At 42.3% G+C, this 16752-nt stretch overlaps 1 protein-coding gene across 3 annotated transcripts in view; it reads left to right on the forward strand.

The window, feature by feature from the left end:
- The window catches only part of LOC144755389 (uncharacterized), an 890492-nt gene that overhangs the window by 418053 nt on the left and 455687 nt on the right, over positions 1–16752 (forward strand). For all 3 annotated transcript variants that reach the window (XM_078644239.1, XM_078644237.1, XM_078644238.1), the window contains exon 4: positions 9113–9207. In XM_078644239.1, the coding sequence (XP_078500365.1) occupies positions 9113–9207 (95 nt within the window). The remainder of the gene's footprint in view (positions 1–9112; positions 9208–16752) is intronic.

A 16752-nucleotide genomic window follows, 5' to 3' on the forward strand; every position in this document is an offset into this window, starting at 1 on the left:
AACGTGGGTATCTAAAACCCTTCAGGGACCACCTACACCCCACAAAGGAGACCCACACTGCTACAGAGACACATGCAGATGCACATTCCCAGTACAGAACCACACCCAGGGCCACGCAAATATCAGTCACACACCCACGTTGGCTCTCCGTACAGTGGCCCAGTCCACTCCCCTTACGTATTGAGTGGTTGACGACAAAGCCACATGTCCAGGCTCTAACCCGCTGCCTGCGGTGACATGACTGCATCCGCTGTACACAGCACAATGTAATGTCATAGGGCCCAGGGCCCTCATGCATACAACAAGACCACAAGGACACACGCAGAAATTATGTTGAACTGGCTACGGACACGTGCGCCCGGTCCCTTTATTGGCAGGGCCACATGTACAGTGACGCCTGTGCTGGATGTGTGTGGGGTGTGTGTAACCCAGCCCGCACAGAGTGGTTGGTGCTGGCAACAACTTGAACAGTGGACACCAGTGAAATGGAAACAGAAAACACCAGCATAACAGTCAACTGCTGAGCAACTTGGAGGGAGCCGGAGCAAGTACAGCGGTCACCGAACATTCAAACAGAAGTGTCCGTGAGTTGCAGTGCACTGAGGTTGGGGCTCTAGAGCTGAGCGCACTCATGTGATGAAAACGACTAGGATTGTGTTCCCTCGGGATATTCCTGATGCAGACACAGTGGGGTTTGTTAGACCTTCATCATCTTCCTCATCAACGTCCCAGGTCTCCCACACTGCCAGAGGTGACATTGCTGCGCAACCTCTCCATTTTTTAGAAGAAAACAAGGGGGACCCAAAAGGTGGCTAAGGACCAAGGGTGTAAGTAATTTCAAGAAACAAAGGTCCTAGGCAAATAAAGGAATGTAAACAAATATAATATAGAACACGAAGGTTACTATATAGTTCTCCTGTCCAGCCGGACCAGGGATTTATTTAAGTAGAATAACAGAATAAAATTGAATACAGAAGCAACAATTCTTGAAAGTAGGGCACAGTCCTGTACCGTACTTGTGAGAAGGACAGAATAGTAGAAAGAATTGAAAGAGAGTTTCACAGGCAAAGAAACTGAGCAACCTGGACACTTTTTAGATCAGTGTAGGTAGTGTTCTCCAGAGTAGAACATACACGGTAATAAACAATGGTTACATGTATGTCCACTTAAAAAAGTCGACGACGTTTCGATCCATTGCTCTAATTATAAGGGATCATCATCAGGACTCTAAATAGGATTATTTTGCCTGGTCTGAATATTACGCCTCGGGTGCGAGGCAACTTAGCGTTACTGGTTGCATCCACAAGTTCGAACCCTTTACCGGGTTTACGAATTGCAAGTTAGGAAGGTCCAACTTGTGCGAGAAGATAATCGGTCCGCGGCCATTTGGGATAACAGCTGCGGGGTTAAGCGGTCTTCCGGGCGGTCTTTAAATGAGGAGATCCGCTCGTGACTGAACAATGTCAGGTTAATTGGAGCAAGGACAGCGAGATTCCGCCGAGGTGCTCTTGCCGTTCGGAACGCCTCTCCATAGCACAAAACTCAATCAGTTATGGTCCATGGGTTGCGGTGCACTGAGTGAGTGGCACCTGGAGTGCTGAGCAGGGGATCATGCAGATGATGGCATCCACAACAGGTCTGAGCAACTCCGGTATTCTGCCAGTACCACTATTTCGACTCTGGCAGATGATAGTTGGAGTTGGCCCGGGCGATGGTGGCGTGTGCCTCCTGTGGTGATGCCACATCCAGGCCGGTTAGGACTCAATTGGATGTGTGAATCCTGGTGGTCCGCAGTTGAGGCCAGAGGCAGCAGACAGTGCAGGGCCACATACACATGGCGTCGATGACCCCAAGACCACCGTCACAGAGGTCATCCGATATTCATTCAGACATGGCCCCTGACTTGAGCCACACAGAGTTAGTGGCCCTGGATGCACAGGCCCACCGCCGCTGGACGGTGACTTATGGTTCACTGAGGTAAGGCCACGCAGACTGAGTGGGTCCCTGCCGATGTCGAAGGTGAATGTCGCGGAGGGTTACGAGGGACAGTGGAAGGTGTCCTCCAGGGCGTGATGCAGAGGGCAAAAGCTATCTGGAAGCAACAAATGGAGGAGTAGAAAGCGACAGCCTCGTTGCCACCACCAATTCGGTATCAGCTGCATGAGGAGGAAAACTACCCCCAAGTCCATAGACTTAGACGCCACCAATGTTCGACCAGAGAGTGTCCGTGAATGTTGGGGAACAGACTCACCAGGGCTGAGAGGGGAAGCAGTCTGCGATGATGCCAGCACACTGATATGAACTCCACCATTGCTAAATCAAGACTCTGTGACCTACTGGACCGCAGTGTAGGCTGGAGGCAGCGGTCAGGAGTGGCCCACAGCCACTTGTCGTTGGCTCGCGATGCACAGAGTTGGTAACACCAGGGCAGTTGTCTGTAGTGTTATATCATCTCAGTAACGATGATCCTTTTTTCCTCCCAAATGCAATGCGTCATTCTCTTACGCCTCTCCTTGCGTGCAAAGAAATGTGCTCTGCCTTGGAATTATCAATGTTCAGTTCCAATTGTGTGACCTACTCGAGCGCAGCATAGGCCAAAAGCAGTAGTCCGGGTGGGCCCACAGAATCTTGCGGTTGTGATGCACTACTAAGACCTGGTGGCACCACATCAAAGGGAGTATAGTGACATAAACTTAGCCATAATTAATGTGCTCTGCCATGGTGTAATCAAGACTCAGTTCCAAATGTGTGACCTACTTGTCCGCTGTGCATGCCGGTGGAGTACGTCAACGAGAAAGGAGCACTGTGGGCCTGTGTTGTGGAGGCCGTAATGGTCTGAGGAGGCTGCCAAGGTTGCGGGCCTCTGGCTTGGAGATTGCACTGGCACATGGTGGGCCCTCTTCGACACATGGTGGTGTCGGCAGGTGGGCATTGAGGCCTGGGTGCGCAGCGGCGGGCAGGACTGGTTCGGGGACCAGCGTCTCGGGGTCCAGCAGGTGCACAGGATCGCAAGCAACTCCGCTCACGCCGTCGGCCTCAAGGCAGGGTGAAAGGCACCGCCCTGGCAGAGATGTTCGGCATTCCTGAAGAGGACCACGCCGAGAGTTACGTGCCTTTTATTCACACCCCTATGCTGGCCTGGCATACGCAGGGCCAGCTCACGCTTCCGGGGGGGACGTAACAAGCTACATTTCCGCGATCTTCCCGACTGGCTGGGGTGACATGGTTGCGTCCACTACACTCCATACACCAGCGGGGTACGTAGACATGGATATGCGTGTGGTCTGCATTCTGCAGTCTGGCCAGCACATCCACGCCACACTTGGCATTGTGTACATTCTTATTCATCGGTCACTTGCCTCCTTCGCACATGTCTGCTCCCCACCTCTTCCAAACATTCTGCTATTGTTTGGCTGAGGTGCCATGAGAGGCCTTCTAATTGTACCATAGGATATCCCCTCAGAGATCATTTATACATGAAGAGCTGGGAATGGATACATATCAGATTGTATATGCTTTCACCCCCTTTTATTCTGGTTCTCATTTTGGCTGAAGGAGGAGCTAAACTGAAATAGGCTAATTATCTGTGACTGCTTGGGCCTGGATAACATGCTTCATATTCCATGGCTACTTTACATTATGCCCAACCTCAAAGATCTGGGAAGTCCAGAGCTTGTCTCTGATCCTGGGCACATCGTTATAGAAGATCCTGCTTGGTTAAATCAGGCTTTTATCTCAGAGTGGCAGCAGAGCGTCAGGCCTCTGCTTTGACCAAGCGGTTGATGCATCATTATATTATGGTGAAGTCAGAGAGTGGTATTGAGCCATACCTTCATCTGGTGATGCCTAGCCACCATCGCCAATTATTGAATTACTTCAGACTAGGTATTTTCCATCAGCTGATGTTTGCAAATGGTGCTGTGCATGTGTGATAACATCTCAGTCTGTGATACCATGTATTTTCTTTTGATCTGCCCCAGAGACCCCTCGTGTCTTCTATGAATTTTAGAGAAGTGAGCCCAGCGTTTTCATACCTGCAGCTTTTACCGTCTCTCAAAATATGTTTTTATGTGACATGATTTTTTGAGCTCGAGACATTAAAAACTCTCTCAGCTTGAGGCATAATTTCTTGAACATGCACTTTTTCTCTTTTGCAATGCTCCTCTAAGCGTATATTTATTTATGCTGCTATCTTATTTTTATCGGTTTTTATGTCTGTCTCTTTTATTGTACAATGTGCTATTATATTTTATGAAGTATTTTTCTAATTGTTGTGTATGATTTTTACTAAAATATCAAATACAATTTATATAATGATGATGACACCATTGGCGACAACACCATACATGGTGGGGGCATGAGTTTTAATTATTTCAGTGTATTCTTTTGTTTAAAATGTTAAGTTTTCACTAACATTTTCATCTAACTATTATGTCATTTCATCCTATGTTTTATTCAGCCATAGGCTGTGCGCAGGAGGTGGTTGGCCACCCCCAGGGTGTTGACTTCAAGAGCTACAGCCCTGCACATATACCTCATAACTACCCAACTTCTGGTTTGCAATGGAGGGTAGCACCAGTGGGTTTAGTTGGGGTTCCCAGAATTCCAAAGGTCTGGTGGGAAAGATGTAATTTAATCTGCATCCAGCACCATCCTGAAGTAATCAAACTAGTATTGCAACAAAGCATCTGCAATCACATTTTCACAGATTTCAACAAACTGCACATTAATAGAGATGTTCGGTCTCAGACACTCGAGCGTTAGTGGCCAGAGCAGCGTCATCATTATTGGGTAATCAGGGGGCCTGTAACGAGGAAGATATATTTTGAAGGGCCTGAGCACTGAAAAATAACATATATATGGAGTTCATGGTGGGAGGGATGTACCACAAGAAAATATCTTGAAAATTGATGCAATAGAGTGAGTTTGCAAATATTTTTCTTTTTTCTTTTATGGATGATATTTTTCCAAAGATTTGTTTTAAAAATAGCACTTTTAAAGAAAACTGGCTCAGTAGCACTGGTCAAAGTGAATATAATTGATGGACAATATAATATTAGCTTCTCCCAAATAAGTTTTGGCAAAAGAAATGTCAAGGGCTGTATAAAGCAAAATTAATCAGCTATGTTAAACAAAGCTGCATATGTGTTGGAGACTATTATGGGTTCTGCCCCCTGGGAACTTCTGTTCAATAATATTGCAAATGGTGCACCATGATATTATTCACATTTAAAAACAACTTTTCAGGTCATTACTAGATTCACTAATGACTTTTTACCTAAACTTGAATTATGGTATATATCACGGCTATGCATATGTTACATATACGACCAATGCACATATTGGCAAGTCTCCCTACAGTAAAGTATAAGACAACTGTTAAAACTTTATTCAACTTAAAATGTTTTAAAGTATTTTATGTTAAATATTAGTGTAAATGAATTGTGTATCATCATTTTAAATATAGAGCAAAATAGAGGAAGTCATGACATTTTTAACAGTCTAAAATTCATATTTTGATGAATTTGAGTATATACATTTAAATTAATATATTTATGAAGTTTAAACTAAAAACACATTCCCTCCTGAACTAAAAGATTATTTTTTGTATTAATAATTATTTTAAAACAATGCATAGAAGGTTGTTTAATTATATTTCTATAATTGTTTGATTAAGTTTTATATTCAAAAAAGATTTTTGGGCAGGTGTGTTTCCTGTAAGAAAGCAACATCGACATTGTGATGTAAAAAATAATGAACAATTTGTCGTTTCTTGCGGTTGTCATTCAGTCCTCGGAAATTCCAGGATAACAGGGATAAGTCCGAGGGGCCATAAACCTTACCTAACTGCCCCATCTAAAAGTCTTGACAGACATAGCTAACAAAAGCAATCGTTGATAAACATTTAAGAGGACAGTGAGCCTGACAACATCTAAGTCTAGTTTTCTGCAGGAAAACAGCTTACACCCCCCCTCCCACCCAACCTCCTCTTGAAGGAAGCGAGGCAATTCCCAAATCGAACAATGAAGCGTGATATACCAATAGACTTTAAACTGGAATGAAAGAACCCTACTCGGTACATCCGTATCTTTAGAAACAAAACAAAAAACAAAGGTGTACACCATGAGGGGTGGCAACGCCAAGCCAGTCGGTCAGCCATTAGAAACTGTATGAAGTGATGAACATTAATATCCCAAACTAGTTATGTCATCATTGCGTCGCCTTGCAGGAAGGGAGGGTCACCCAGTGCCCGCACTTGAGAACAGTTCCATGCTTGCGTTGGAGCCACTGCTCTGGGGAGAGGATCTGGTCTCAACCGCAATCGCCTGGTTATTGTTCTGCTTGTATGTGTGGCAGAATTCCTGCGCCTCCGTCGGTGTGTCGAAAATGCGTGACCGGCCGTTGACATCGACTTGCAGCCTGGCCGGGTAAAGCATACCATGTTTCAGTCCCAAGTTCCTGTGGGTGGCCTTGACCCGTTTGTATTTACGGTGTGCTTCTTGCACCATGAGCGTGAAAACCGCGCTATTTTGGAGCCTTGCCATACAGTGTCCCCCTTTTCTCTGGCGAGACGCAATGCTGTGTCACGGTCGCGAAAGTTCATGATGCGGGATATGATCGGCTTTGGGGGGAGGCCTGGGTTGGGCATAAGTTCATCAACCCTGTCACAGCAAGCACAGAGAATTTGGAAATGGTCTCTGCAACCCCAAATACCCTAAAGACATAACATGTGAATGGAGCAACCAATGTCCTAGCAGACAAATTGAGTAGGACAAACACCAGCTGTCATGAATGGGAGTTCAATCAACAAATTCTGGAAGACATTCTTGATCGTTGGGGCATACCAATGAAGACCTGTTTACGACATGAGAGAATCAGAAATGCCAGTTCTACGCCAGTGGCACCCACAGGAGGGATCGTGGAGGAATGTGTATTTGATCAGAAGGTCAGGGATCTTTGCGTATTATTTTCCCCCTATCACATTAATTCTGAGGTTCCTCAAGGAACTGAACAGAGAACCCTGCTGAGTTATCCTGAATGCCTCTAGATGGCCCAGAACAATTCTGGTTCACAGAACTCCTGCTCCTTTCAGAACATACCCACATTCATGTGAAACCCATATAAACATTACTAACGATGAAACATGGCCAGGTACTTCATCTGAATCCAACATCTCTACACTTGTTGGCCTGGCTACCGAATGCAATGAATTTGCAACACCGAATGTTCCTACAAACTGTAGAGAGATCCTTACAAATTCCAGGGCCGATACTTCCAATAAAACATACAAACTAAAGTGTAAGCTTTTTTGTTTGTTGTGTCAGGAAGTTAATGTTCATCCTATCTCATCACCACCGGAATCCGGCATCTGCTCAATTTGGCGAAATTTGGCTCAGGCCACTCTTCTATTAAAGTACACCTGGCAGTGATATCAGATAGAAGATCGGATACATTACCTTGGCTATGAACCAGTATAGTAATAAAACAATTCCTCAAAGGCCTTTTCAGAGTATTTACTCGTCTAAGGATACCTCCTCCTTCTTGGCACCTTAATATTGTGCTGCGGCCATTAATGAAAGCTCAGTTTGAGCCCATTCACAAAAAAGACCTAAAATACCTGACTTGGAAAACAGCACTTCTTATAGCACTCCCGGCAGCAAAAAGGGACAGTAATATTCAAGCATTCACAATTAAAGAGACATTCCTCCAATTAAAACAAGACAGTGTGGTGCAGAGGACCAGTCCTTCATCCCTAAGGTTCCTTCGGATTTCCATTAGAATTAACCCATAATACCGGAAACATTATTTGATAATCACCAAACTATGGCAGAAACATCTTTACATCCTTGGATATCAAAAGATTGATCAAATTCTACTTGCACAGTACTCCACAATTCTGCAATGCATATCAGTTGTTGGTCACTTATGGAAACTTCCCAGTTACCAAAAAAGCATAGATAGATGGATTGCTGCAGATATCCAGTTCTGTCATAGGCAAGATGAGAAAACGTTGTCAATCAAATTCAGAGATCATTCTAGCAGGGCTGTCGCTACTACCACAGTTCACTTCGCAGGTGTGCCTATGCAACAGATTTGTCAAGCGGCAACATAGACCAGCACGCACACCTTAACACAGCATTATCGCCTGGATTCCTCTGACAAGAGTGATGTGTTTCTGGGACAAGCAGTATAGTGCCATCTATTCCAATAAGGTGAGGCATGTCTAAATGTTTTTCCCACCATCTGCTATTTTCTAATAATGTTATCAATCACACATGTTTTAACTGCTGATTATTCTGATTCAAGTATGTGAATCTATGAAAGATCCAATACTGAAAAAGAAATTAAGTTACTTACCTGCAACTGTAGTTCTCCAATATTGGTGTCTATCATAGGTTCATATGTGATCCACCCTCCTCCCCATTGAGGCTCCCCTTATTATCTGGGTTACTCTGTCTAACTTGTGCTTGAATAACTGAGGAATTGAAGCATCCGTGGTGAGTATTCTAGAGGGCGCTGTTGCCTAATTGGCTGAACTTTGGTTCTGTTTAAACGATAAGTTGTTGAAGTTAATGTTTTTTTAACATTAACTGTTATGTTTGTCATTGACTCCTGCTTTCTAGGGTTCTGTGGAACTCCCACTTCCATGACTGGGAATGATTCAAGCAAGTGAATCTATGAAAGATACCTATGCTGGAAAACTACGCTTAGAGTTAAGTAATTTAATTCCTCCTTAATCCTGAAAAGTAGCCTGAAATAGCTGATTAGAACTGCTTTCAAATAGACTGGCCCTTGCTGTGGCTTTATTTTTTAATGGAATTGGTAAATGATTTGAAATGTTAATAGCATAAAATCCTAAAACTGCTCTCGTTTTCCATTCTATGTATTTATTGTTGACAATTATGTTTTTATGGACGAGACCTCTTATGAATGATATTAATATAATTATATTCCTTCCTTTTTGCTGCAGTTTTGTACATCACTCCACAGTGTCTTTGTAACTGTATGAATCATTAGCTCACAAATGAAGTCACAAAAAATATATCTCTGGCTGAACCACTGCTGTTTCAACACGTGAATCAACTTAAATATCTCCTAATTCATCTTGCAGGGTCTTCGCTCAGTGAGGAAGAAAGGGTGACACTGTCTCCATGGACTAGACTTCTGAATATGTACTGCAAGATGAAACGCTCCTCACAGTACACGGTACTGTTGTTGCATTTTTCAACAATTACAAACTGTTTTTCTATCTCAAACTATTTTTGTTAGTTCATTCAGTGTACTGAAATTCATTAACACTATTATACTAGTGAAGAAAACTGGTCATCTTAATATTCATTTGAAGAAAATGTGTCTCCCTTGGCACACATTATGACCTGCTGATTGCAAAAGGTTAGAATATCTCATTCTGTAGGCCAGGGTCATTATAGCATTCAATATATTTTTATTGACTTTTTCAAAGAGAAATTACAGGGATGAAACGCAGAACTTGGAAACATTCTTCTCCAGTGGAATCTTTAGAACTTATTTGTAAGGTGGGCACACAAATGAGAAACTTAGAACGGATGGGGCCATTTACAACAAAGAAGAACGAAAGGTGTCCACACATGTAAACGCTATATATTATGTATGTATATTTATATCACACACACACACACACACATATATATATATATATGCATATATATATTACCACCAACCAAGCTTTCATCATCAAAAGAGGCGCTGACTCCGTGTATCTCAGTTCAAGGGTTTTATTTGTTACAACAGCTTCTGCTCAGACGCGTTTCGGCGGCTCTTCCCGCCTTGCTCACTAACATCAGACCCATTGAATCTGCGCTATATATATACATCCACATGTTGCACAATCACATGAGTCATAATTGTAATTTTCTAATTGGTTTTAGTGTCGCCATGGTGATTCTGGTTACACCCATATGTCTACGTGACCACTACCACGAATGTAACATTGCTATTACAAAACAACATACATCTAATCATGTTTGACTAAATATTAGCGTCATGTTTCAACAATATGCTGACATTGCTTTGTTATTCAAATCATCAAAACACCCCGTGTTACAATCATTTAATTCCCCACATTGATTTGAGGCATTCAATATTGCGCCCTTCGTTCAATTAATTTGATTACGTCACAGCTACTGGGCGTGATTGATGGAGGGGTGTGTGTCACTGCCCAGGCCGGTGATTGGTTTTTGTGCGAAGACCTACAAAGGGGTTCGGTAACACCGGAGATCGGTTTGCTGGCCTGGTGGCAGAGTCAGAACATGTTAACAGCCTTCCCAGTCCCTCCTCGTGCGTCTGGTAAGTGAAGCGTGTGATTTTTCGCGTTCACATTCATTATTATTGTGAGGGCACATACTCATGTTAGCCTTAATGAGCGGCAAATTACGCGCTAGTGCGCACCCTATGTGTTTGGTATTGTGCAAATCCTGCTACGTTAAGGTTCAACCAATTTCACATATTTTACTGGGATTGACTTAACTTACGATACGAAATGAAGTGTTTGGTGTGGTAAGTGGGTGCGGATTACATGTGACTTGTACTGAAATTTGTATAATGATCGCGCCATCTGGGTCTTTGTTAAAAAGGTACTCAGGTACAGTAGGGGTAGGCTATTTAGATGTGTACACTGAGGGCTTCATCAGCGTTCAGCCCTGCGGGGATCTTGGAATTCAACAGAATAATATATCTGGATTCCAGACGGCGTAACGCAAGCTTGCGATTGCCGCCTCTTACATTTCTTGGGATGCTGTCAATGACAAAGTATGTCAGACCTTTTGCGTCCCCTCCATGCATCTCATGGATATGTCTCGCTACTGGGTAGGCTGGGTCCTTGTTGGTGATAGCTCTCAGGTGTTGTAAGATTCTTACATGCACTTGGTGTATAGTCGACCCTACATATTGTTTACCACATTCACATACAAGCACATAAACGGCGTATTCCGTTTTGCAAGTGAAGTGTTGCCTAATGACATAGGGTTGCTTGCGAAAGGGTACTATGACACTCGTAGTGTTCTTCCCATGGGTACAGGCTTTACATTTGGGACATTTTTTGAAACCCTTTTGCGACTGAAACCAGTTTTTCTGTTTTTGGATGGCTGGGGCATTGTTGACCAACTGTTGACGCATTGATCGGGCCTTCCTGAAGGATACCAGTGGTTTGTCACCCACTTTGTCACCTATGATTGCGTCATTACGGATCAATGGCCAGTGCCTTCTGAGTATTTTTCGAAGGTTGGCATGGTGGCGATTGTAACCCGTAATTAGCCTCGGGGGTTGCCTTTCCTGTTGATTGGGTCCAGATTTTGTCACATCAGGGAATAGTAGCTCCCGTCTGTTTTTGGCGCTACATTTGACTTCCGCAATTTTGCATGTTTTGTCAGTGTATCCTCTGTGCTTTAATCTTGTAAAGAGATTGGTTTTTGCTTCAGCTAACCCTTCCTTGGTGCTGCAGTTTCGAGTCATCCTAAGACATTCTGCGTATGGGATAGACTGTTTTAGAGGTGTCGGGTGGAAACTGTTAGCGTGGAGGATTGTATTGCCCGCAGTGGGCTTTCTGTACGTGCGTGTCTGTATTGTGTCTTTCATAACAAACAGTTCTACATCCAGGAATTGTATACTTTCTTTGTTTACATTACAGGTAAATTTGAGATTCAATGAATTTTCGTTCAACTGTTCAGTGAAACTCCTCGCACTCTCCTCACTGCCCTCCCACAAAATAAAGATGTCATCAATGAAACGTTTATAGATAACCACATTGTGATTCATTGTTTGTCCATATAGTTTCAGTAGCACCTGCTCCTCCCACCAGCCCATATGCAGATTCGCATAGCTGGGAGAGAAGCAAGTGCCCATCGCCGAACCTTGGATTTGTTTGTAAAACAGTTTGTCGAATATAAATGTGTTATTCGTAAGGCACCACTCACACATCTCCAACAGCATTTTAGTGTGTTCATATTGGTTTATAGGTCTTTTTCCCAAGAAATGTTTTATGGCATTAAGACCGTCCTTATGCCTAATGCTGGTGTAAAGAGCTTGGACATCAAGAGTCAAAAAAATGTAGTTCTCTTTCCACTTTATGTCATAGATCTTTCTCAGGAAGTCTCCTGTGTCCTTTATGTACGCCGGTAATTTTCTGACCTCTGGTTGAAGAAAATGATCAATGAACACACTTGTGTTCTCAAATAGGCTCCCTATTGCCGAAATTATTGGTCTTCCGGGTGGTATGTTTTCATTCTTGTGTATCTTGGGGATCAGATACAGTTGCGCTGTGACGGGGTAATCAGTCTTTAGGAATTCAAATTCACTTTTGCTAATTAGGCCTTTGCCTCTCCATTTATACAGTTCGTTATGGTACCTTTCTTGAATGCCTACCAGGTAAGTAGGACTGATTCTCATGTAACACTTCCTGTTCTGTAGTTGACTCAGTGCCTCAGTGTTATACATTTCCAGCGGCCAGAGAACGATGTTTCCCCCTTTGTCGGACCATCTCACCACGATGTCCGACCTGGCTTTTATTTTCTCCATCAGTGCATTGTATTTTCTAGTGTGGTCTTCATTTTGTTTATAACGTAGTTTAGTGCTCATGATAGAAAGTTCTTTAAGGTCTTTAATCACATACTCTGCGAACAAATCCAACCCATCTTTTGGCATTATTGGCACAAATATTGATTTGGGCTTAAAACCTGTTTTCACTGTTTGCCAAATATTGATGTCTGAATTAAGGGCTGCCCCACTCGGTGTGATTTCTTCAGTACCATTTTCATTTTCCATTTCCAGGTCTATAAGGTCTTGTAGTGCGTCCATATGTTCTACATTTAGCATTTCGGTCATATCATTATTGGGCATTGCGGCCTCAGTGCTCGTTTTGACGTTGTAGAAATATTTTTGCAGTTTTAATTTTCTCACATATAGGAACAAATCAATCCTTGTTTGAGTGTAATCAAAATTTGTGTTACTGCAGAAAGTCAAGCCTAAAGATAAAATTTCCAATTCTTCCTTCGATAGCTCCATGTTTGTTAAGTTTATGACTGTGTTATCTTTGTTTGTCTCCATCATCGGCGTTTGTTGTATCTGTATTGCTGTTTTTTCTTTTGTTTTTCTTCTTTTTGCGCTTGTTGTCCCCCACCTCCTGTCTTTTCTTCTCCTGCTTGTTGTTTTTGTTTTCGGTTCTGATTGCTCCTGCCTGGCCCTTCTCCTTGATTTGACGCGCTTCGTGGACGCAATGTTCTGAGGCGCTGTTGGCGTAAAAAAGCAAATTCCTGTGCCGGGGTCGGTGCTGGTCCAAGCATTTGTGCGCTTTGATTACTGTCATTGTCTGTGTCATATTCTGAGCTTATCTCATTTTCACTTTGTTCAGGGGCTCCGGGTTGATTGCCCTGTGGGTCTTGTAGGGGTTGTTTCCTTATTTGATCAAATTTTCTCGCAAACGTATAGATTCTTCCGTTTAAATAATCATTTCTGTCCCTCTGAAATTTGATGGCTTTTCTTTCCTTGATTTCTGCTTCATGTTTGTCTAATCTTGTTTGGATTTCTTTCATTCTCTCTGCAATTTCTTCCTTGTTCTCTTTTGCGTCTAGTTCTTTTAATATATCCTCAATCCGTGTGATCAATTTCACTCTGTCACTTGCTGCAAATTGGATCAGTATTTTGAGCATATTTTCAGATGATTTTGCACTATTTTCAGCCCACATTTGCAGCATTGCCGGATCGGGGTCCTCATAGGTGGGTGCTACTAATACTCTCAGCCCTCTGGGGATTCTATTCACATCCAGGTATCTGGAAAGAGATTTCACTTCCCACCACTTTGCAACTTCTTTTTTTCGTAATTTCTCCAACTCATTCAAAAGTATTTTTGTTTCATCTTTCTCTTTGGGTTGGGTTTGAGCACTTTGTTTGGTCTTATCACCTTTCCCCGTGTCTGTGTCAGTAAATATGTCTTTTGCAGCCTCCTCTCTTCCCTTTTCCCATTCAGCAGCCATGCTGATTAATTTTCAAACAATATTAACGCTTGTACAGATACACAGCCCGTGTGGTTTTGAGTTCCCTCCACACTTGGGCTCACTCTCCCACTAGATCCTTGCCTTGCGCCCGTTCCCGTTACTCGCATCGAGTCACGGCTTACCAGAGATTCCCGACTGCTCTCCAGCGATCGTCGATCTCCAGGTCGCCAGTCTCAGATGTTTTCACAGGTTCCTCGGGACTCTTCGCATTTATATATATATATATATATATATATATATATATATATATATATATAAACTGAAAACAAACAACGACTAAGGTAACATAGTTAGGGGAAAATTTCAGTGACAACATAATGTTTTAAACATACAAAACCTCTGAAATTCACATTTATCTAAAGTAAATATAACACATGCCCTAGGGTAAATATAGTTCACGCTCTTGACATGCGCAGTTTTCTCACCAATAATTTAATTACAAATGTCACTGTGATATTAATGATGTCATAGAAGATGTCATGAGTGATGGAATTTGTGGGGTAATTAGCTGTGCTTCGTAAGAAGGCAAGTTATAGTTACCTTAGGGTAAAAACTATAGTTACTTGACATAACAATAACTAGTACATTTCTGTGGTTTTGTGTGTTTAAGACTATTGTCTTGGAATTTGGTGTCTGTGTTTCTCTGCCTTCCTATAGCAATTAATATATTCTAGAAATAAAATGTTTGTTGTCAGTAGAGGTCATTCAAATGGTGTATCTGTTGCTGCTTTTATGTATACAGATATGCCACCCACTGTCAGATTTGCATATCTTTGAGTTTGAAGGTTTTCATAATTCCCCTTCTACCATTTCCCCTATTTATGGGTGCATGGCTACACAACAGTTGTGTATGCCTGTTTAAACCTGATGAGAAAGGTCAGGTAGCCAAAATCGATGGACAGGGAAGGACAGGGAAGGACGTCAGTCCTATCACTCACTTGGTCCAAATCTTTTAATGGTGCCCATCTGGGTCTTTTTAAAATGTGTCCTTGTTATTCAGGACACCCATCTAACTAATATCAATGAAAGTGGCATATAATAGTGCAAAACTGTGTTTTTGTTATTAGGATTAAGCCCCTACCCCCACTTCATTTGGCGTCAGATTCCTTTTGCTAAGAAAGCAAATATTTTGGGGGGATTTGGAATGAATAGCTGAACTTGAGCGGTCAATCCGGAGCATGGAATAGTAGAAGCCTTGTCCTTTTTTAATTACTCAAATATGGCACACCCTTCCATTTATTCCAAAGGACAAAAATAAACGCGGTTGTTAGATCCTTGTTTGATTCACTATTAATGTATGCAAACAGTGCACAGGTCTCCTGGCATACAAAGTGGGAAGATCATACACCTTTCAAAACTATGCATCTGTTTTGTAATGGAAGACACCTGAACCAGTAACATGGCCATTAAGAGGGTTGCTGTCCCAGTTAGAACGGTAGTGATCTTTAAGTTTCTTCATTGATACACACCATCTGCCCTGGTGGATTCAAAGATGATCTATTATACCAAGATGTTCTGTGACTAAAGCCTGTCATGGCCAGTCGCTTCTAAATCTCAGGGATCATAGATTACGTGTCCAAGCTCTTTCATCATCGTCTTCTACATTCTGTTACGGCCCTTCCTCATCTCACACAATTTCAAAAAATCTTTATTCAGTTACAAAGAACCATACAAGAAAATAAATGTGAAACAGATGCAATTTTGTCTCAGTTTACATCTTAAAACATTTCTGGATCCTGATAGAAGCAGAAAAATAATGATTAACATCAAAACATTCCAGGGGGATGTAAGCATCTGTAGATAATGAAGTGCATGCCTACATTGTGCAAAGTTAACATTTTTAAGAATGGGTACAACATACTTCATAGGCTCTGACATATACAATTTACAAAAAAACATAAGGTACATCGTGCATTGTAGAGATACATTAACACAAGGACTGAGATAAATACTGGCATGTAACCTACAGCACAACAGAAAAGATAAATAATACTGTATGAGTCCTATCCTAAACTGGGTTAACAAATGACGTCCCCGGAACCATGAACTTTAAAATTGATAAGGTTCCATCTTAGGAATTGTTTTTGACATAATATACGATTTTACAGAAGATTTCTATAACCCGTAGAGTTCTCTATCGTGGGCGTGATGTTGATGAAAAACCATTCTCTTCCAGGGGATACTCATTAATAGTCATAAGCACTGAATTATCTCCGCCCATGAGCGGGAACCCGGAACACATAACAATATACATATATATGTGTAAATATATCAAAAAGTACATTGTACTAAAATAATTATACACATATACATGTATAACAACCATAATCCTTTATCCCTCTTTGTGATGGTCGCTGGAGAATGGCACTTATCCATTATTGGGGTATCTTTCATAGATTCACATGCCTGAATCATTCCCCGTCGGCGAGGCGGGAGTCCCACGGTAAATTACAAAAGTAATGCCATAAGTAAATAATAGTAGTAGGCTAAAAGAAAAAAGCCTGAGGCCCAAATCTTAGTAGCCTGTCTACATCATTATAGTAAAAAGAACCAAACGTCAGCTCCAACCAATCAGCTACCAGCAACCTATAGAACACTCTCAGCAGATGCAGTTCTCCTCAGATTTTCACCACACATCGTGTGGAAGGGAGTCTCCCTGAGTGCCACTCAGTTTTCTTCTCTACAACTTCCTGATGTCTGACAGGAAAGCTCTGTTCAAGCCCTG

The sequence above is a fragment of the Lissotriton helveticus genome, chromosome 5_1 (genome assembly GCF_964261635.1).
Source record: "Lissotriton helveticus chromosome 5_1, aLisHel1.1, whole genome shotgun sequence".
NCBI lineage: Eukaryota > Metazoa > Chordata > Amphibia > Caudata > Salamandridae > Lissotriton > Lissotriton helveticus.